The sequence below is a fragment of the Colletotrichum costaricense genome (genome assembly GCF_030867565.1).
Source record: "Colletotrichum costaricense strain IMI 309622 chromosome Unknown Scaffold_5.1, whole genome shotgun sequence".
Taxonomy (NCBI): Eukaryota; Fungi; Ascomycota; class Sordariomycetes; order Glomerellales; family Glomerellaceae; genus Colletotrichum; species Colletotrichum costaricense.
The window spans coordinates 3,042,568-3,063,640 of record NW_026848234.1 but is presented as its reverse complement, the minus strand read 5'-3'; the positions used below and the strand labels follow the sequence as shown (position 1 = coordinate 3,063,640).

General features: G+C 53.1%; 6 protein-coding genes across 6 annotated transcripts; 5 read left to right on the top strand and 1 right to left on the bottom strand.

Annotated features, from left to right (window-relative positions):
* Nucleotides 1-33: 33 nt before the first annotated feature.
* CCOS01_06168 (uncharacterized protein) lies at nucleotides 34-480 on the bottom strand (the record flags this gene model as incomplete). The annotated part of the gene is made up of 1 exon (XM_060454338.1): nucleotides 34-480. A coding segment is annotated over one exon (447 nt), but the record flags the coding sequence as incomplete, so codon positions are not given.
* Nucleotides 481-778: 298 nt separating this feature from the next.
* CCOS01_06167 (uncharacterized protein) lies at nucleotides 779-1,383 on the top strand (the record flags this gene model as incomplete). Its single annotated transcript, XM_060454337.1, has 2 exons — nucleotides 779-853; nucleotides 1,105-1,383. The coding sequence occupies 2 exons, from the start codon at nucleotides 779-781 to the stop codon at nucleotides 1,381-1,383; spliced, it is 354 nt and encodes a 117-aa protein (XP_060316109.1).
* Nucleotides 1,384-3,235: 1,852 nt separating this feature from the next.
* On the top strand, nucleotides 3,236-7,859 carry CCOS01_06166 (chitin synthase; the record flags this gene model as incomplete). The annotated part of the gene is made up of 7 exons (XM_060454336.1): nucleotides 3,236-3,415; nucleotides 3,485-6,010; nucleotides 6,067-6,200; nucleotides 6,893-7,148; nucleotides 7,202-7,289; nucleotides 7,354-7,643; nucleotides 7,707-7,859. Coding segments are annotated over 7 exons (3,627 nt in total), but the record flags the coding sequence as incomplete, so codon positions are not given.
* A 1,164-nt stretch (nucleotides 7,860-9,023) lies between these two features.
* On the top strand, nucleotides 9,024-10,536 carry CCOS01_06165 (ketol-acid reductoisomerase; the record flags this gene model as incomplete). The annotated part of the gene is made up of 5 exons (XM_060454335.1): nucleotides 9,024-9,234; nucleotides 9,332-9,363; nucleotides 9,427-9,705; nucleotides 9,773-10,440; nucleotides 10,509-10,536. The coding sequence occupies 5 exons, from the start codon at nucleotides 9,024-9,026 to the stop codon at nucleotides 10,534-10,536; spliced, it is 1,218 nt and encodes a 405-aa protein (XP_060316107.1).
* Nucleotides 10,537-11,836: 1,300 nt separating this feature from the next.
* On the top strand, nucleotides 11,837-14,083 carry CCOS01_06164 (uncharacterized protein; the record flags this gene model as incomplete). The annotated part of the gene is made up of 1 exon (XM_060454334.1): nucleotides 11,837-14,083. One exon carries the CDS (start codon nucleotides 11,837-11,839, stop codon nucleotides 14,081-14,083), a length of 2,247 nt encoding a protein of 748 aa, XP_060316106.1.
* Nucleotides 14,084-18,282: 4,199 nt separating this feature from the next.
* CCOS01_06163 (uncharacterized protein) lies at nucleotides 18,283-18,562 on the top strand (the record flags this gene model as incomplete). Its single annotated transcript, XM_060454333.1, has 2 exons — nucleotides 18,283-18,290; nucleotides 18,346-18,562. The coding sequence occupies 2 exons, from the start codon at nucleotides 18,283-18,285 to the stop codon at nucleotides 18,560-18,562; spliced, it is 225 nt and encodes a 74-aa protein (XP_060316105.1).
* Between the last annotated feature and the right edge of the window lie 2,511 nt (nucleotides 18,563-21,073).

Here is a 21,073-nt window from a genome sequence, read left to right as displayed (position 1 = left end):
TGCAGCGATGCGAGGCGTGGTGGGTGCACCGCCTCAGCCCCAGTCGATCAGCCCCAGCCCAATCTTACTATTTTTGGGTCTCCTCCTGACGGATCCCCGTATCCGAACTGGCCAAAGGCAACAACAAACAACTTGCACGCAGGCGACAGAAAGTCGAAATAACGAATCTCTGATCTGGTTGGGGGTACGTATGCCCACAACGTAAACCTCGGGTGGAAGCCCGTTTTCTTGAGTTGCTACTGCGGCTATTAGTGCGGCGAATGAGTAGAATGGTTTCGTTGTGATCAGGCGAGAGAGGGAAAAAAGAGAAGACAACGAAGGAGGGCATAACGATGACGGGCGAGCTCGAGACATCAGACTGAACGAATGTGGTGCTTGCGCCGTGGGTTGGAAATATGACAGGAAAAAGATTACAGCAGGTTCCAGGCCATTAACGTGTGAAAATTGCAGCTCCGAGAGGGACGAGCAAGCATGTGCTTGTCTTCATGTCATGAACTGGCGGTGCCTGTCGACTGTCCATGACGATACCTAGGTGAGAGAGGAGCTGGCGAGATTTGGCTGCCAGCTGGTACGGAAGCTGGAAAAGCCAAGGCGTTGGGTAGGGCGAGGGGGGCACGTTTCAGAATGTTCTTGGAAGCCACAGGATCCCGGGCGACAAGTGGATCGTTAAGAGGTACACGCGTCTCACATAGATGTGGAGGGTGATACAGGCGGCGCCACTAACAAGCCAATGTCGTTTCTTGAGATGCTTGTTGCCTCAGTCAGGATTCGCCATACGATGAGTACGCAGTACGTCTACACAGTAGACTCTCTAGACCCTGCCACTCTGGAGTCTGACGGGACTGCGGAAGAGGTACTGAGCGGCAGTAGCTCTCTGCTTCTGGGCCTTACAATGTCATGCCTTTCTTCTGTCATGCCACGAATTATGAGACCCCCCCTGACAGCCCTGGCTTTGAACACACTCGGGAATGCTTGTCAGCTTGCTGGGTTCTGTCTGCCGTCAGCTTTTTTGTCCATCCTCTGTGAGTTGCTTACTAGGTAGCTGCAGCAGTCCTGTATATCCTGAATCTCTTCCACTCTCTCAGTACTGCAGTCTGACGGGAGTCTGAGTCTGACAGCAATGATGAGATGGAAGAGGGGCCGAGGAACGACAATGAGGCGAAAAGTCTGCCGAACATGAGCCACCGTTGCTGTTCCTTCCCGCAGCACTGCTCGTTCCTCTTCCCAATGGAAACCAAGGATGATGGCTGGATTGCTGGTGGTGGCACGACAGATGCCGGCAAGGGGACGGCGTTTCTTTTAGCTTCCACCTTCTCCTTTTCCTTGCCGGCGCGTCCATCCATCGCCGCCGCAACATTCCCCTTGAAGGCAGTCCGTCATTGAGCCAGGACAGGTGTGCTTGGCCGGCTCTGTTCGCTGCTGGCAGTCACCAACTATGCTGGTTTTGTTGCTGTTGCATAGGTGCACAGGTGCATAGGCACCCCTCCTTCTCCTGAAGAGCAATGCTGGCAGTAAATGGGCGTTGATTGCGAGGTGTTTCTAGAGTCGATCCCAACCCCAAATGGACCGATTGAAGGCGCAAGGCCAAGGGGTATACGAAATGCAAGGGCCAAGGGAGCAACGGCCGGGGGTTTCGACTTGGGGGGAGACGTGACGTAGTTGGATGCGGGCCCGATTTTTATTTTCTCAAGAGTGCAACCTTCGGAGACGTCGACGTTGGAAGTGCGATTCGACTGGTTGGCCGCCAGCTCGTGATGAGCATCGGCGCGGTTGTTGTCTTGGTTTGCTGGACTGCTGCTGGCTGGTTAGCAATGGCTAGCGACAGCAACCGCGACCATCCGACCAGGTTGCTAGGATCCATCATGAAAGAACCTGACAGAGGAAAGAAAAAGATGGAGGGACAGGGTTAACGACGGTCGACGGCATTGGCTTTCCTGGCCGGCACACGACTGGGACCAGGACCACCCGCTGGCCTGGGGATGAGACTGATGGCAGCCCTTCCTAGCCAGTCCATCCGTTGTCTGTCACTTGCGCAGTAATAGTGCACTGACGTTGAGGTTTCCGAAAAGCGAGGTGAGGTTTAGTGACGGATGTGCTGCATACGGAGCAGACAGTAAGGAGTGCCCTTCGATCCGTATCAAGGAGAGGTCTTGCTTACGTCAATGGGCCCCTTGGATGTCCATGGGTATGCCGACTCCGGGAGACGGGATGATGATGCTATGCTGGTGCTGGTGCTGGTGCCTTTACTCAGGTTGTGTTGTTCAGTTGTTCATCGTGCAGAAACGCGATGCCTGGGCTAAGCAGCGCTAAGCCACAGCTTCCCCAGTCTGTTGACATGAGGTGAGAATATGGAGCAAGCTAATGAAAGGGGACCAGGAAAAAAAAAAGAGACAGTGACGCGAGGTACCATTCCTTCACTTTGCTGCAGACTATGGAGCAGCCCAGGGTAGGTAAGGTACCTTGGTTTTCTGTGTCTACCGTGCCTTGGCTCAAGGTGCAGCAAGAAAGAAGGAACGAACGACAGTACCTGCTCGGTATAGCACAACATACGTAGCCAAGGCAGGTGAGGTAGGTAGGTAGGTACGAATATTCATAGTCGGGAAGGAGGAAAGCAGCAACAAGTCTCATCTCCTCGTTTGTACCTCGTCTCAGGGAAACAGGCTGGGGAGTGATGCAAAAGTGACTTCTCCTTTTCTCGTGCCGCACCATCTCCATGTACCTTGTGTCCTTGAATTTGGTCTCCTTCTCCCTCTCTGCCCGTACTGCTGCAGCAACGGAAAGGAAACTGTCTGCTCGCTGCCGAGTCCCCATCCTCATCTTCGCCCACCTCAGCCCAGTCGGGCCAATCCTAGAGCTATTCTCATCCATCCTAACTACCTCAGCCATCCTCTCCACCTGGCGCTTCCACGCTCGCTCTCACCTAGCTGCAGGTTTCTGGTTCCCACCAAGCAAGGCCACCAGCCCGTCAGGACCCTTTTTTAACCATTTGCTGCCCCATCCTGCATCACCACCCTCTCCCCTTCTACTCCTCCTGCCCCCCAGCCCTCCATCCATCTTTACATCCTTCTCTTTTTTTTTCCTCCTTCGCTTCACCAATCGTTACTGGGGTTGTGGCTTTCTTGGCCGCACATCTCTCTAACCTACAGCGCCTTTGTTCGCGCTCATCGCGTAACACAACCAACCCTACCTAGGCTTCTCTGCCCGAGTCCCTCGGCTGACGATATAATCAATCCTACCTAATCTTGTCCGCAACGAAGCAGTGGAAAAAAACCTTTCCCACTATTCATCGCATTCATACCAGCATCAGCTACTCCTGAACCCGCCTCTAGCAATCATGGCTTACCGCGGGGGGCATGAAAACGATTACGATGGCGGCCACAATATGCAGGACCTTCCGCCTGGATCTGGCAGAGGAGTAAGCTTCACCTCCCATGAGCTCACCGCACAAAGCAGTCTCCATTGCTAACCTGGATCTTCTCCCCAGTACCATCTGCCTCCTCAAGATGAGGGAGTTGACGAAGCCGGCCAATCTCTTCTGAGAGACCCTCACGCACCTGCTCCCTACGAGAGCCACCTTGGAACAGGCGAGACCCCTGGCCGTCCAGTCTCCGCATACAGTCTCACAGAATCATACGCTCCTGGTGCCGGAGCTCGGACACCAGTTCCTGGCGAGACAGCTTTCGCGTCTGGCTACAGCAATGAGCTCGACTCGGATGCTGGTGGTTTTGGCTATGGAAACAGACCCCCCTCCACCGTGGATGCCGACGAGAGCTGGACCCGCAGACAGCAGCCCGGCAACCAAGGTGGCGGTCTGAAGCGTTACGCGACCCGTAAGATCAAGCTTACTCAGGGCTCCGTCCTGAGCATCGACTACCCAGTCCCCAGTGCCATCAAGAACGCTGTTCAGCCAAAGTACCGCGATGTTGAGGGCGGCAGCGAAGAGTTCATGAAGATGCGCTACACCGCCGCCACTTGCGACCCCAACGACTTCACCCTCAAGAATGGTTACGATTTGCGCCCGAGAATGTATAACCGACACACCGAGCTCCTCATCGCAATTACCTACTACAACGAAGACAAGGTGTTGCTCTCTAGAACTCTCCACGGTGTCATGCAGAATATCCGCGACATTGTCAACCTGAAGAAGTCTACCTTCTGGAACAAGGGTGGACCGGCTTGGCAGAAGATTGTCGTCTGTCTGGTTTTCGACGGTATCGAAAAGACCGACAAGGCCGTGTTGGACGTTCTCGCAACCGTCGGTATCTACCAGGATGGTGTCGTGAAGAAGGATGTCGACGGAAAGGAGACAGTCGCTCACATCTTCGAGTACACCTCTCAATTGTCCGTCACGCCCAACCAGCAGCTTATCCGCCCCGTTGACGACGGCCCATCCACTCTCCCGCCTGTGCAGTTCATTTTCTGCCTGAAGCAAAAGAACAGCAAGAAGATCAACTCCCACAGATGGCTTTTCAACGCCTTCGGCCGCATCTTGAACCCGGAAGTCTGCATTCTCATTGATGCTGGTACCAAGCCTAGTCCCCGCTCGCTGCTCGCGCTTTGGGAGGGCTTCTACAACGACAAGGACCTCGGTGGTGCTTGTGGTGAGATTCACGCCATGTTGGGCAAAGGCGGCAAGAAGCTGCTCAACCCCTTGGTTGCCGTCCAGAACTTCGAGTACAAGATCTCCAACATTTTGGATAAGCCTCTCGAGAGCTCTTTTGGATATGTCTCCGTGTTGCCCGGTGCTTTCTCCGCCTACCGCTTCCGCGCGATCATGGGTCGCCCGCTGGAGCAGTACTTCCACGGTGACCACACTCTTTCTAAGATCCTTGGTAAGAAGGGTATCGACGGAATGAACATTTTCAAGAAGAACATGTTCTTGGCAGAGGATCGTATTCTTTGCTTCGAGCTGGTCGCCAAGGCCGGCCAGAAGTGGCACTTGTCGTACATCAAGGCCGCCAAGGGTGAGACCGATGTTCCCGAGGGCGCTGCCGAGTTCATCTCTCAACGTCGTCGTTGGCTCAACGGTTCCTTCGCTGCCTCTCTGTACTCCCTCATGCACTTTGGTCGCATGTACAAGTCCGGCCACAACATTATCCGCATGTTCTTCTTCCACGTCCAGCTCATCTACAACATCCTCCAGGTTATGTTCACATGGTTCAGTTTGGGTTCCTACTACCTGACTACGACGGTCATCATGGATCTTGTCGGTACTGCCGTCACCTCCGACGACCCCGATGTGGCCCGCAGCGGTTGGCCCTTCGGAGACACCGCCACTCCTATCGTTAACGCCCTTCTTAAGTACCTCTACCTGGCCTTCGTTATTCTGCAGTTCATCTTGGCTTTGGGTAACAGACCCAAGGGTTCTAAGTACACCTACATCGCCTCTTTCGTCGTCTTCGGTCTCATTCAATCCTACATCCTGGTCCTTTCGATGTACTTGGTTGTCCAGGCCTTCCAGAAACCTATTGGCGAGCAGATCAGTCTCGACTCCGGTGAGGATTTCGTTGCTAGTTTCTTCGGAGGCACAAACGCTGCCGGTGTCATTCTCGTCGCCTTGGTCACTATCTACGGTCTGAACTTCATCGCTTCCTTCATGTACCTCGACCCCTGGCACATGTTTACCTCTTTCCCTCACTACCTGGTGCTCATGTCGACCTACATCAACATTCTCATGGTCTACGCCTTCAACAACTGGCACGATGTGTCTTGGGGTACAAAGGGTTCAGACAGTACCGAGGCTCTACCTTCTGCACACGTCAGCAAGGGTGAGAAGGATGAAGCTGTGGTAGAAGAAATCGACAAGCCGCAAGAGGATATCGACAGTCAATTCGAATCGACGGTCAAGCGTGCGCTGGAGCCTTTCAAGGAAACTCCGGAGAACGAGAAGCCGGACATCGAAGACTCGTACAAGTCTTTCCGTACGGGTCTGGTTGTGTCTTGGCTCTTCTCCAACACCTTCCTTATCATCGTCATTACGAGTGATAACTTCAACTCGTTCGGCATTGGCGTAAGTTCAAAGGTCCCGAAACACGAGTCCATTACCATACTAACTCTCATTTCTAGAAAACTGCATCAGCACGTACTGCTTCTTACTTCAGCTTCTTGCTGTACTCTACTGCCGTCTTGTCACTTGTCCGTTTCTTCGGATTCCTGTGGTTCTTGGGCAGGACCGGTATCATGTGCTGCTTTGCCAGACGGTAAACAGACAAACGGAGGAGATTGTCCAAACAGGCGCCGAATCTCTCGACGCGTGTTGGATGTGTATCAGAAGGAAGACTGTACTCTTGCCAGCTTTGGCTCATTGCTACGAATCCGCTTGTGTTTTTCATTCTGGGCATGTGTTGAGTAATAAAGGACACGGGACTCGGCAGATTCTTGATGAAGTGGGCGGAAGCTCAGTAAAAGTAGTTTCGATTAAGCAGCATTCATGGCGTTTTACATGGATACAATACCTTACGCTTAGTATCAGACAATGACAATGATTTCAAACATGATTCCTCAATCCACATGGACGGATCTTCGGAGACTGGTGATCAACTTTGAACGCATCTGATTTCACAGACTTATTGCATGCAATCGAGCGGTAAAATAGAAGCTTCCGGTCAACTTGGCGGCTGTATGAAAACGCGCGGGTATTGGCCGACCACGATACATGGACGCTGACAAACCAACGACCTTTGAGCATCCCAACCCCAGAGTGCTTCCGTCCTTTCATGGCTGTCTTTGCATTTCTTCATTTGTTCGGATTGCTGTTGTTCAATAGTTGTTCAACGACCGGGGTCTGAGGCAAGCTGACAAGAGTGGTTCTAGGTCGGTAGATCCCCGGGTAAATAATACACCCACGCTATCTTATCGCAACCAGAAAGTGACCGCATTGACTGGTGCCCAGTTGGTCCGCTCCTCCAGGCACCTTCCCGTCCCAAGACCGCAAGACTCCGGACAGAGACGATTACCTTATACTTAAATTGTTGTTCAACTGCTTGGTTACCGCGCAAACACCACTGATTCAGGAAAACACCATCTTCCACCCAGGTCGTGTGCGTGCCCTCGTTCTCCGTCTCGCCCTTCTCACAGAGCGCCCCACCAACTCCTCCTACCAGACACCCCGCGAGAGATCGGACAAGATGCTAAAGATTTGGTCTATGGTATGTGACCACCGGAACATCTCGGTTAAGGGGACTACTAACGCCTCTTACAGAAGAAGGAGCAGCAGAAGGCTGAAAATGCCGACGCTGCGGGTGGCAAGAAGAAGAAGGTGACTGCCGCGCAACTTCGAGTGCAGAAAGGTCTGAACCCCTCAGCCAGCCAAGGAAAGAAAATCGTGACCTCGTTGCTCACGCTCGCTTCCAGATCTCTCGGAACTATCTCTCGGATCAACAATGAAGACCGACTTCCCTGACGCTGACGACATTCTCCACTTCACGCTTACGATCGAGCCCGATGAGGGCATGTACCGGACCGGACGATTCACCTTCACATTCGACATCAACCAAAACTTCCCTCACGAGCCGCCAAAAGTCCGATGCAAGGAGAAGATCTACCACCCTAATATCGATCTGGAGGGCAAGGTTTGCCTGAACATTCTGCGCGAAGACTGGAAGCCCGTTCTCAACTTGAACGCGGTCATTGTCGGACTCCAAGTATGTTGACGAGCAGAAAGCACGATTCTGGGTGGGCACCAACTAACAGACCTCTTTTTGTAGTTCCTGTTCCTCGAACCGAATGCCTCCGATCCTCTGAACAAGGAGGCTGCCGATGATCTAAGACTCAACCGCGAGGGATTCAAGCGCAATGTCCGGACCGCGATGGGCGGTGGCACTGTCCAAGGGCAGAGCTACGACCGTGTGTTGAAATAAGATCTGCAACAGCAAGGAGATAGCGTCCATCTCGCTGCTGGACTTTTCTCTAACGACATGACCGTTTGGCGAGACAAGAGGCCAGCCCGGATTTGATACCAGAGACGGACGGACAGGCTGCTGGTTCGCGGAAGGGTGGAATGCGCATCTGAAGGGTCGGTGGGCATCAAAAGCAAGCATCGTCGTCAGGCGTTTGGGGAGACAAGATTACAAATTACAACAGGTCAAGGTTCTGGCAAGACATCAAGCCCAGTTTAGAGATAGCACTAGCGAGGGCGCAGCACAGAAGGGTTCGTTGATGCGCTGTGGAAGGCGGAAGTCAGACTGAAGACGAAGATGTGGTGACTGGCGGGAAGAAGTGATGAGTTTCGAGAGGTCGCAGAAGCATAGCTGGAATGCAAACAGCGTTGCCGTGTCACGGCAGGAGAAGAAGCAAACATGGAGAATGGAAGCCAATCACCGGGCCGATTGACTCCCCCATAATGGTATCCGTACTCCATACAAGAAAGTTGAAAAGAAGAGTCAGAGCTCATCAAAGGAGGAGTCACAGCAGCTCAGCGCCGGCGACCGGTCAACAGCTGTAGCTGCAGAGAGAGGCCGAAGGCATAGGTCAACGGCCGTAGCCGGCGCTTAGTAGTCGGTGAGATTCCGCCTGCGGCCCATCTGGTGTGACTCCTGTCTGGCCACTGGGCTACGATGTCGGTGTGGTTGGCTCTCCCCTGCTCCACAGCACCCGCCTCGCCGGCAATAACGTTGATTGCTCCCCAAGGTTCTTAGGTAAGGCCGCTGTCAAATGAGAACCGGACCAAGTAGAGGCTACCCGCCTGGTCCAGCAAAGTCCCTGCCTTCTCCAAAGTCCCCAGTACCCGCTCTCCCACTTGGAGGACCCCCTACCGAACCCCGGACGCTTCCAGACATCTTCCCCACCATTGGCACAGGCCAGCAGCAGGACGACGCAGCAGGCTAACCCACCAACGACCAAGCTGGGCCGAAGTCGGGGGTCAGCTCGCCCGTCTCTACGCCAGTAAAAAATTTCCCAATTCCAAACGCCTTTTTCTCATCAGTGAAACTCTGTTTTCTTCATCCATCTCTTCCTTCTTCTTCCTTACAATTGACTTGTACGGATACCCTCTCCACTCCCTCCTCCCCCAACACACAGTCAGAATGGCCTCCCGCAGCTTCTCCAAGGCGCTTCGTTCGCCAATGGCCCGCCAATTGGCGGCCAAGCCTGCTACTCAGCAGCGCACCTTCGTTGCTGCCCGCCAGCTCGTCCGCGCCTCTGCCCAGGTTAATAAGGCTTTCGTCGCTCCTGCTCAGCAGCAGGCTCGCGGTGTCAAGACCATGGACTTCGCCGGCCACAAGGAGGACGTCTACGGTAAGGAAACCGACCAGAGCTGACGAGTCTTTTTGCCTCGTTGCGAATGACTCGCAGGGAAGTCAGAGGGAGAGATTTGCTGACGTTGATGCTACAGAGCGTGCCGACTGGCCCCAGGAGAAGCTTCTTGTGAGTCACAAACAATCATGAGGGCTCGGAAGGGAGTCAATTGGAACTGACAATCGTTTGTAGGAGTACTTCAAGGACGACACCCTCGCCCTCATCGGCTACGGCTCCCAGGGTCACGGCCAGGGTCTTAACCTCCGTGACAACGGCCTCAACGTCATCGTCGGTGTCCGCAAGAACGGCCAGTCCTGGAAGGACGCCCAGCAGGACGGCTGGGTTCCCGGCAAGAACCTCTTCGATGTCGATGAGGCCATCTCCCGCGGTACCATCGTCATGAACCTTCTCTCCGACGCCGCCCAGTCCGAGACCTGGCCCGCCATCAAGCCCCAGCTCGTCAAGGGCAAGGTGCGTCATTTCTCGCACAATTGAGCAAACAGCTCAATTGGGGCCTCAAAGCTGACATTGAATACAGACCCTCTACTTCTCCCACGGCTTCTCCCCCGTCTTCAAGGACGTCACCCACGTCGACGTCCCCAAGGACATTGACGTCATCCTCGTCGCCCCCAAGGGCTCTGGCCGCACCGTCCGCTCCCTCTTCCGTGAGGGCCGTGGTATCAACTCTTCCTTCGCCGTCTTCCAGGACGTCACTGGCAAGGCCAAGGAGAAGGCCCAGGCTCTCGGTGTCGCCATCGGCTCCGGCTACCTCTACGAGACCACCTTCGAGAAGGAGGTCTACTCCGACCTGTACGGTGAGCGTGGCTGCCTCATGGGAGGTATTCACGGCATGTTCCTCGCCCAGTACGAGGTTCTCCGTGAGCGCGGCCACTCCCCCTCCGAGGCTTTCAACGAGACCGTCGAGGAGGCCACCCAGTCCCTGTACCCCCTGATCGGTGCCAACGGCATGGACTGGATGTACGAGGCCTGCTCCACCACCGCCCGCCGCGGTGCCATCGACTGGTCCCCCAAGTTCAAGGACGCCCTCAAGCCCGTCTTCAACAGCCTGTACGACGCCGTCAAGGATGGCTCCGAGACCAAGCGCTCCCTGGAGTACAACTCCCAGAAGGACTACCGCCAGAAGTTCGAGGCTGAGATGGAGGAGATCCGCAACCTTGAGATCTGGAGAGCCGGCAGAGCCGTCCGGTACGTTTTGACAACACTCGATTTTATACACATTGATGATCACTGGCTAACATCTATCTTTTCTACAGCTCTCTGCGTCCCGAGAACCAGAAGTAAGCGGTTCGGCGTTTTTGCTTTGGGAGAAGATAAAAATTTTACTCGGAATGGCCATTTCTTAACCACTGTGCCGGGGACGGGGGACTTTTGTACTTTATATGACCGGATTCTAGGGGATCTGGGCCTGGTTCAAAAGTTTGCATCTTGACTTTTGGGATCCTTCAATACCATTTCTTTTGCTGTCCATGAACACAATGTTTCAATCATCTCGTCTTTTTTACGTCAATTGGTGATTGTGCAAATGTCTGTGCCTGTTCCCGGAGATGTCGGGTTATGCAGGGACCCAAGACTGACTCGTCAGGCCCGTTGATACTTTACACAGATTGCGCTAACTGCTGCTGGACCGGGACCAAGTTGGCACCCCCACGCCCGCGGTAGTGTTTTTGACTTTGGGGACATTTGCTGACAATGCAGCGGCGGTGTGGTGTTGCATGCGGCCGCAAGTTTCATGGCGATGTTGAGTCCACGGTCAGGACTTCAGAAGTACAGCCTCCGATGCTCGGTCAAGTTCGAGCACGCTCGGTACCAGTAGATTCTGGTCAATTAGATGTGCCCGGGAGTTTGTTGCACGGAAGAAATCAATTTCCCCTTTTTCAATTCGTGGTGGGAAATGACGTGGTCACTGTGCTCTAGCTTCGCGCAAGACGAGCACTACCCTTGCTGAGATATGAAGGAACGGATTTACACGTATAAATATTGTTGTCTATCTCGCCTAGTTAATTACTTTTACCTAGACCGTCGCTGTACTGCTGCACTTTCACATGCGTCCCATTTGACCAGTTTCCTGCATCGCACAGGCAGTGCCCTTCCGAAACTCTGAAAGCCTGACGTGAAATGTCGGAGCTAGGTCGCTGCAACTTATGAGGTCTAGCTGGAGAGGGTCATAGCTGAATTGATTTTGGGTGTTATATTACGATCCTTGGAGTTGCTACAAGCTTCACCTCAATAACCTGTGTGAGTCTTTGAGAGAAGGCGATTCGAGAATAGAGGCCAACCTCACCTTCCGCGCTATCGGTGACGTCGGTGAAGAGCCTCGGTGTGCGAATTTGCTGTAGCGACCCTGAGCCCCACCAACCCCCTTTGTCTGTGCATTCTCTCGGTAGTCGTTGCTCTGTCAACAGCAAACAAGCCTGGGCCCCTTCGCACCCCCTTCATCTCACAAGCGAGCCCAAAATGGGGTTTTGCTAGACATCCTATCGAAATATCAATCAATTGACGATTTACCTCACCTTAGTTTTCGCGCTTCCAACACTTGCAAACCAAACGAAACCTCTTCTAGCTTTTTTGGAGTTCGCGCACAATGACGCCGTTGTCACCGACAAACGAATCAAGACTGAACACTGCAACGACCCTGACTGAAGAGGCAACAAGCCGCGGTTTCTTTGAGCACTGCGAAGTGGTCCACTCCCGCACTGAGACAACCACGAGCGGCGGTAATGAGAGCGGCAGCGACAGCTCCTCCACCACCACAACCACAACCAACACCACAATCACCTCTTCGAACTCCGTAGACGACAACGCCCGAGACCAGGAGAACATGCCACCTTCTCCCTCGGATTCCTCGCCGTCGCCGCCGCCCTCTGCGCCGGCGACGGCAATTAAGCCGCAGCGCCACTCACGCGTCATGTCTGGCACCGCACCCTCACCGCTCAAGCTACTCGCCGGCTCCGAGACAACGGAAAAGCAAGCGCGGAGCCCGCTTCGCAAGACAGTAATCTCGCCTGACGGCGTCAAACGCTTCCCTATCAGAGTCAGCAACCCGTCAGTCGAGCCCGCATCACGCTCCATCTCTCCTCCGACCGTATCTCCTCCGCCTCGCGAACGCACAATCAGTCTTGAAGACGCCATGCGCGACAACGAGGGCTTGAAGCACGCTATTCAGATATTCGAGGACGATGATACGGAGCTGGAAAATGACGAGACCATTGGCGGCGACACGACCACTATGAGCGCCGGCGAGGGTGACGGAGACCACCCCGACTTGGGCCACGCGGGCTACGAGGACCAGAGCAGTCTCGCCAATCCCGACGAGTCGATGATGAGTGCATTCAGCACCTTCTCTGCCGTTCCCAATCTGACCATGTTCGCGAAACTGGGTCAGTCTCCCACAAAGTACGCGAGCGTCGGCGGCATGACCCCGCGAGGGAGGCCAGAGACCGTGCACGAGCAGCAGGAGACTCCAAGGCGGCATTCGGGACAGGACTCTGATGGTAACACTACCAATCTGTTGGAATTCACGGCCAGCCAGCGATTCCCGCACAAATCGCCGTCCAGGCGGGGCAACACCTCGCCCTCCAGAGCAAACCCTAATGCCACGCCGGCCCGCCAAATGTCGAACCTCCTCGACTTTGACATTCCCGCCCTGCCTACTCCCCGCAGCATCCCGACCATTACACCCAGAGAACTCGAAAGTCTAAAGTCGAATTTCCTGTCCGAAATCAGCAGCCTCAAAGCATCGCTATTGGGCAAGGAGGCGGAGGTGACCTCTCTGAAGACGGCTGTGGGCGATGCGGAAAAACGAGTCGGCGAGAGCTTGGAGCAGGCCCGTGAAGAGCGGACGATGCGAGAGCAGGTCGCCGAAGAGAAGGAGATGTGGGAGAAGAGCAGTCGCGAGATGGAAAAGGTTCTCCGGAGCGTAAAGGAGGAAATTGTCCACACGCAGCAGGAGCGCGAGGAGCTCGAATCCAAGCTTGCAGAGAGTGAGGGACGACGCGAGGCCGCCGAGACTATGGCTCAGGAGGCCGAGAGTAAGCTGGCGAGTTTCCGCGCCGGCAAGTCCACTGACGACAAGCCCTCCTCGCCCAGGGGCGGTGCGGCCGCGACCTCCAAGGAGGTTGAGATTGCGGTGGAGCGCGTGGCCCGCGAGCTGCACGCTCTCTACAAGGGCAAGCACGAGACCAAGGTTGCGGCGCTCAAGAAGAGCTACGAGACCCGCTGGGAGAAGAAGGTACGCGAGCTGGAGGTCAAGATTGAGGAGCTCACCGAGGAGAACGACAAGATCCGCCGAGACAGCACCATCACTCGCGTCGATCCCGCCCAGGTCGCCGCCGAAGAGGAGTTCAAGGCCCAAGCCGTCCGCGACTCAGCCCACATCAAGGAGCTCAGCGCCGACGTCCACAGGCTTGAGGCCGTCGTCATGTCGGTCAAGAGAGACAACTCGGAGCTTCGCGACCTCCTCGCCCAGGAGCGCGTCGAGAAGGGTGAGCTGGTTCAGCTCGCCGAAGAGATGATGGCGATCCAGAACGCCGCGCCTCCGCCGCCAACCCCGGCGCCCAAGCCCGCGCCGACACCTGTTGCCTCGCGGACACCTGGTCCCCCGGTTAGAAGCCACACGGAGAACAACTTCCGCAGCAGCATCGGCCGCAGCTCGGGCCTTAAGGCGCCCGGATCCATTGCCGCGCGTGGCTCCCTTCACGAGCGTAACGGCAGCGCTGGTCCCGCCACCAAGGGCCTTCCGAGACCCAGGCCGATGAGTGAGTTCGGGCCCCGGAGCGGCATCATGAGCTCGATCGAGAAAATGGGTAACTATCGCGGACGCGGGGACTAGAAGACCCAGTCGTCTTGATGAAAAAACGGCCTCCTTTTGAATTGGTTGGTAATACCATACCTACCTTTTCTTCTATTTTCTTTTCTTAATTTCTAAATTTACCCACGAAACGAACGAAACCAAACGATGAACGGAACAAAGCATTGCAGTGGCGGGTGGAGAGTGAAAGACAGCAACTGTCTGAGTGGAGTGAAGATGATGAGGGGGAAGCAAGGAGAGAAGAAGCAGAGGAAGAAGACGAAGAGCATTGACGTAACGAACTGGCGTCTACGGGGTCCTGTCTTTCCGGGCTTTTTTGCTTTGGTTATTTCCATGCTTATGGATAACAGGGCTTTTGTTTATTTGTTCCAACTCCCCTTAAATGACACTGAAATGACTATAAGGGAAAAAAGGGACACGAAACGAGAGGTGGTGGCGTTTTTGTTAATCTTGGTTGGAGACGTTCTTGTTGTTGTTTAATGGGCGACGACCGTTACACTCCCCCTCCCCCTTTTTCGTGTTGGAGTTTTGACCATACCTGTTGGACGAGTTAAACTCCACGTTCTGGAACCCAACACCCTTTCTTCTACCATAACTCTTTGAATTGGTAATGTTCAGTTTTTTTATTGCACATATTCAACTTTTCTCCCTCTCTGTCTCTCGTGTGTGTGTGTACGTGTTATGTATTGCGTGTTGGGGGTGGTGTGGGCAGATGAGGATGTGAGTCTGAGTGTGGATGTAGGGCGAACTACAAGTACACCTTTTCTGGCTATTGTCTAATCTCTCGGGCCTGGTGCCTCGCGGCGGCGGTGTTGTGTGTATCTGTCTTGTATGTCTTGTTATGGATACGTGAAGTCCGCATGACGGTGCCGTCTCTTGTTTTTCGGGAGAGATGGGACTGCTGAGGTGGTCTGCGAGCTCATGGGATGACGAACGATTTGGAGATCCTGCCATGGGATGGATGGTTGGCGTCTGGAGATCCGATCGATATTGTTATTGTCGCGGGATGAGGTGGAGATGGTGGTTATTAGCTTCTTGAGGACGTAGTTAGGCGGAAATTGGAAACTGTGCACGAAAGATGGACGAATGGATGCTTGTGTGTGTGTGTGTTGTATTTCTGTGCCCTCCATCTATCTTTGTGATGTGAGATGGCGAAGTTTCTACGATGGGGACAACGCACATTGCGAGATCCCGTCTGCCGATCTGTTTCCCTGGTAAATACAAGCCCATCCGAACACCAGGTGAGGGAGGTTCTTGACGTTGACCTGGAATAAGTATACACGTGCAGGCTGTGGAAATGCATCCCGAAGTCTTGATATCAAACATCTGGCTTCAATAGAAAGCAACTGTACTAATGACTGACTGTGAATCGCAATGTTAGACCATAGACATGTTTGCACGCCTACGACACGCCTGTCTGTCTTTTTGATATGATGATGGCCGGCCTTGTTCATGGTACGCAGTCGGTCAGACGCAGAAAAGGAAGTTCATGAGGCGGGAATGCACTTCGTGCACCCATTTGAATGCTAATTTGATAATCTGAAATCAGCATGGGAATGAGCGCCAAAAGTAAAAGTTTCCGAAACCGAGAATCGAACTCGGGGCTATGCCTAACCTCCCACAGAGATGAGAGGGCATCATGTTGGCCACTACACCATATCGGATGTGGACGTCTTTTGTGCAGAAAAACTCAAATAAGTATGTTAGCGGCCCCACCACCGCCCACGATGTACGCGCAAACTGCAGCTTCCCTCCGCCAGTACATGGTATTCCTGTCCTAAGATATTTGAACAATTTGGACAACAATATTTAGTAAATTTGTTCCCGTTCTCATGGAAAGGTCATGCTCGCGTGCAGGACGAAAGTTCTTCGACCAGGATGCCGGAAGAGCAAACCTAGATGATGGGCGACATTGACGACGGAGGGAGATCGATGGTTCAGCATGCTGAACCTCGTACTCTACAGTTCACGACTCCTTTGAGTGATTGGGAAGAGGAAATTTTCCCCCAGAAATTTAGCTCGGGAATGATAGATACTCAGCAAAAGAATCATGACCTCTTAGCTCATTGGAATACATGTTAGTCGAAACCGCATACTAATAACTTCGGATGACATGATGATGCTCACCCTCCGACTTCCCATCATCACGTGAAGCCGCGGTGCTTCGAATTGACTTGATTTCGTGCATCTTTTTCCCGTAAGGAAACATGGCTCTTTGATGTTCCTCGTCCCTATGCACCCTCGACGTCAAGGATGAGATGGCCGTGAGGTCGAATCGCGTGGTATGTTCAAAGCACAGCCAGCTTTCCGTGCCATCAAGGCTGGCTAACTCGATAAAGCAGCCGTATTTTCACCAAGCTAGCTAGAGATAAGTCGTGGGGCGCTGAAACGTGCGGCCTCTGCGTCCGTCGCCTGGCATCATCCAACATGAAGCTACAAAGGAGTAGAGGAAATGTTCTTATATGTAAGTAGCTGCGACATAGCCATCATACTGTTGCAGATAACTTAGAACATCTCTATTTGTGAGAGTCTGGGAGGTTCATGTGAGCCCCCGCTATGGCTCTTCCTGAACATTGTACATTACGCTATACATACGACATACCCATCTTGATCCAGTGGGTTCTTCGAACCAGTTCGAGTTCATAACGAGGTGGTCCGACCTGTACTCACCCGTGAGAATCGCCTTTGCAGTGCCAGTCACCACAGCATATTTCACATAAGTCTGGCCATGTCGGTTTCCATACACGATCCTACGTCACTCGCGACTTCCCCTCGTATTCTCTAGTGTAGTCGAGATGAATACTCATTCAGAGATGAGTGGTGAACACTGGTGGTTAGGATCTCTTGATCTGGAAGTGACAACTACATGTTTATCATCTCTTACATTTTAGAACTGGTTGGAACTAGGTTCAGAGAAATAAAAGACCATTATGCTGGTCTCTCTGCAGACCCAAAAATCTCACAGCCTGCCAAAAAGACGCTTGTAAGATGGAACAGACTGACATTGCTTAAATAGGTATGCCGGGAATGCCAATGTCTGAGAAGTACAAGGCACGGAGTAGACACATGAGTGAGACTGTACGGCGGCAAGAGGCACTCTTGGTCAAGTTTGCATAGTCGCCACAGAGTCACCTTATGAGGCAACACGAGATTTATTTCGAATATACACAAGGATCCGTGTCGACTCAAACATGGCATAGAAAAAGTCAGGCAAAGATACGAAAACCGACATATTCATCTACCAAATACCATCTCACGAAGATAAGGGCAACTAAGAGGAAACATCTTGTTGCCTACTTATCCGTCTTCAACAGAGTCACGAGCGAGCAGATGGTTAACGTATCAGGCAAGAACAACTTTACATGAAGTCCATCACTGCTTCCTGACCATGCCAGCAAAAGTGTGCGCCAAGCACTCTAAACACATCACCACACCACCAAAATTGGCTTCCCACACACACATAGTAGTAACAAAGCCTTGTCTGTCACCCACCTAGAAAGCTTGGCTCTAAAGTCCCATGCCCTTCCATGCCACCCCCTCCAAGGCCCTCTCCACTCTCAGCCGCAAGAAAATAAGAATCAACCATCTGTCTCCTGCAGCCTTCCTGCAAGAACCCCCTTTCTTCTCGTATAATTCTTCCTTGGTAGAATTGGCCCCAAATGTCTCACCTACCTGTAGGCAGATGTGAAAATCCCGTAAAACGTCTACGTCGAATGGTGAGACCAGGGATAGACAGCGGCAGATCTGCAGAGCTGCATGTCATATCCCGCAGTACATCAAGGAAAAAGAGGCTGCCCAACGACACGGCGTGTCCGAACTTCGAGTGACAAGCTATCAGCCTTACGCCCGAGAAGAACCGTGGAGGGTGCAGAGAGATAGCTCGTGTGGAGACCAGAGCAAAGAAAAGACGAACTGGGTGTGAGGCAGATGTCATCGAGCCCGCTGTCCGGGCCTGCATTACGGACGTAAATCTGACAACGTCAAATCGGGAACTCGCCGTACAACATGAGCAAAATTGCTTAAGCTGAGCATCCATTATAGCCGACTGTCCAGTTGAAGAAGAAACAAGTACGGCCCAGCCTCCCCCTGCCGAGTAACATTTCCTCAGATTCTAATTTCAACCTCCCCTTTACACGGCATCATTCGACTCTTACCTCATCTCCCATATCTTCCAGTACCATCTAGTCCATAAGACTGGTCGGGCAACCAGCCGCCAATCCATGGCAACGTACGTAGCAATCTCTTGAATGATCAGAGTGACACCTCTCCGTACGCGACGTAAGATCGCGCCGCATCGGCGGAACACACATACACGCAGACGGTCTTCTTCCCGAGATGTCGTCGTCCACGGTTCTCGACTTCTCGGAGGCCCGGGCGTCCGGGACGACACCACCGTGCACCGCGGGGGGTGGGGGGAGGAGGAAGCGGGGTGGCACCGTGCTGCTGCCTGGTGCTCGGAAGGCGACTCTACACGGAGAAGAAGACCGAATCGGATCTTGAGCGCCGGGGCGATGGGAACGACCAATTTTCCAGTTTTTCCAGCCTTCCAAAGCTTAAGCTCATTCCCATACTACCTGACTTGAGCCCCCCCTGGTTTGATCGTGTATCTTGATTTCGTGATCCTGATGTTCATCTGAGGTGGTATCTTCTCGTACCATCTTCAGGGTGCCTGGAAACGTCTCCATCACTGGGAAGTTGTCGCTAAACCAGAACGCATAATACGGATGTTGGGTGGAGACAAGAATTGAGACTACTAGAATATAATGCGACTCTCTGTAGGTATATCAGATTAGCTCCGTGGAGAGATTCCTCAAACCCCGACTACGCCACTTGGATGGATAGGAAATTATAACGCCCCTCTTCTTCTTGTATAGCTTCGTGAACAAGAATGCTGAACTGCTGTATTGCGTCTACGCGACTGGTAACATGCAAATCCAGGCAACACTTCCCCGTAGCTTCGATGTTACAGCACTAAGATCAGAACGACGCTCGCGAGTGTGACGTGGGGGGTTGGAAGCGGTGGGATGCCAATTGCTACCATGTCCATTCTGCCTGTGCAGCAAAGCTGTCTCTAGCCTCCTCTCCTCTCCTCCTCTCCAAGCTCGTATCTCCAGTATGACTCTCTCTTCCTCTCTGATCTCCAAACCAAGGTGGTAACACTCATCCCTCTCTCTCGATGGAATGAGATCGGAAGGGGTGGGCAGGGTAGCTTTCTTGCACTTTACCACAATAAACATCTGAATGGTCCCATCCCATTAAATCTCGGCAGTTGAGGGCCTTGGCAGGGCCAAAGAAAAACAAAAGTATATCGGAAACATGGGAAGAACGTGGCTAAACGGATCCCTGATCATCTCCCGGAAAAAAAAGTTGCGCAGTACGGCATGCCATCATTCATGTCATTGTGCCTGTTTGTTTTTGCAATCCATTGGGCGGGTTGGTTAGTCGTGCGTTCGCGGCTGAAAGGCGGTTTGTTTTTCTTATTCTTGTCTCGTTTCTTTTTCTATCCCGTCCTTCCATCTCCATGTGCCCCCCTTCCTCCGCGGGCCGTTGTACACGGGCACAGCCGAGCTATGCTTATGCTAGGTCAAGGGGTTGGGCTCTATTATGTTTTGGCAGCTGGTAGCGCTCAATCTTGATATCGTGTTTCGTATTGAGATGTTGGGCTTGAGAAGGGGGAAAGGGTCCTCTTGATCCCCCCCCCCCCCTTTGAACCGAAAGGAAATTGGAGGATGTCAAATTATTACGTTGTTCGAAATATCAGCCGGCAACGCACACAGTGTTGACAAAGTTGGGAAGACGAGATTGTGATAATCTGGATGCGAAAGTAAGACAGATTAGATGTGTAAATCTGTTGTTATGCCGCCAAATGGTCTTGGAAGTCTTCTAGCGCGCTTTCTGGTGTTTCGAGGCCTCTGCTTCCGGCACGAGTTAATCATCCCAAGGCCCTCCGGTGATATGTAGCGCCGGCTTCAACGTCAGCTCCAAGCACCCCCTGGGCCGGGGAGAATAAGACTCGTTACCGGGTGATGGCTTTTGGGTCTAGGGGAGTGCCATTTCGCCGCGCGTGTTTCAAGATAGCGACCCTAAGCTCGTGGCTGCGATTCCCTCCGCGCCTCGTGTGATGACTGACGGAGTCAACGCACCGAGGCAGGCAGGCAGGGCAGAGTTGCAGCACTTCTGATAGACGCAGCCCCGTACTTCTTTGGGACACTCAGTCTAAGCTGTGCCGTGAGCCGCGGTAGACTCACACTTTGGAAAAGGTTTTGAAACCAAACGATCTTGTAGCCTCCGCTAGCTGAACGATGGGCATTGAACTGGGCTGGGAGGCCGTCCCAGACTTTCGTCTCCTAATGCCTCCAGACCCCCACCCTCGTGAACTTCACCGTAGACACGTCACACTGCTGTGCATATGGATCATAAGGACGGCGACCATGTCGGCTTGTCCATAGAGTTTGTCAGTTTCCCGAACATCTGTTTCCCGAGGCCCAGTGTGATTGGGTTGACCGTCTCCTGCCGACGTCTGGCAATGGAGATATATTTGGATCACGACAAGTGAATGCCGAGGACACACGAAAGGGCGGGGAGTCGTCCGATTGGATGGCTTCAATTCCCACGTCGTGTTTGCTTTCTATCCGGGCGTGGGGGACAGACAGCGGGAATCGAGGCGTCTCGTTGCTTCCATCCATACAGTGTGACGGCATAGACAAAGCTGTAGACAGCCTATTCTTTGTGTCATTTGGGAATTTAGGAGGTAACTGTTCTTTATTTAGCCTCACCGAATTAAAGACACGGCGAGAATAAGACAATTGGTGACAAGACCTGATTTTGGAAATTGTAGTTCTCAAGTTCTTCGATAATATGTTGGCTTCAGAGGTGGAGCGTCTCGAGACGTCGTTCCGTTCAAGTAGAATGACAGCGGTAGAAAACTGGTAAATAATGAAATTGTTAGCCAAGAATTCAATTTCGTGAGTTCTGGCTGTATCAACTCGACTTGAACCTCCTCCGGCTTAT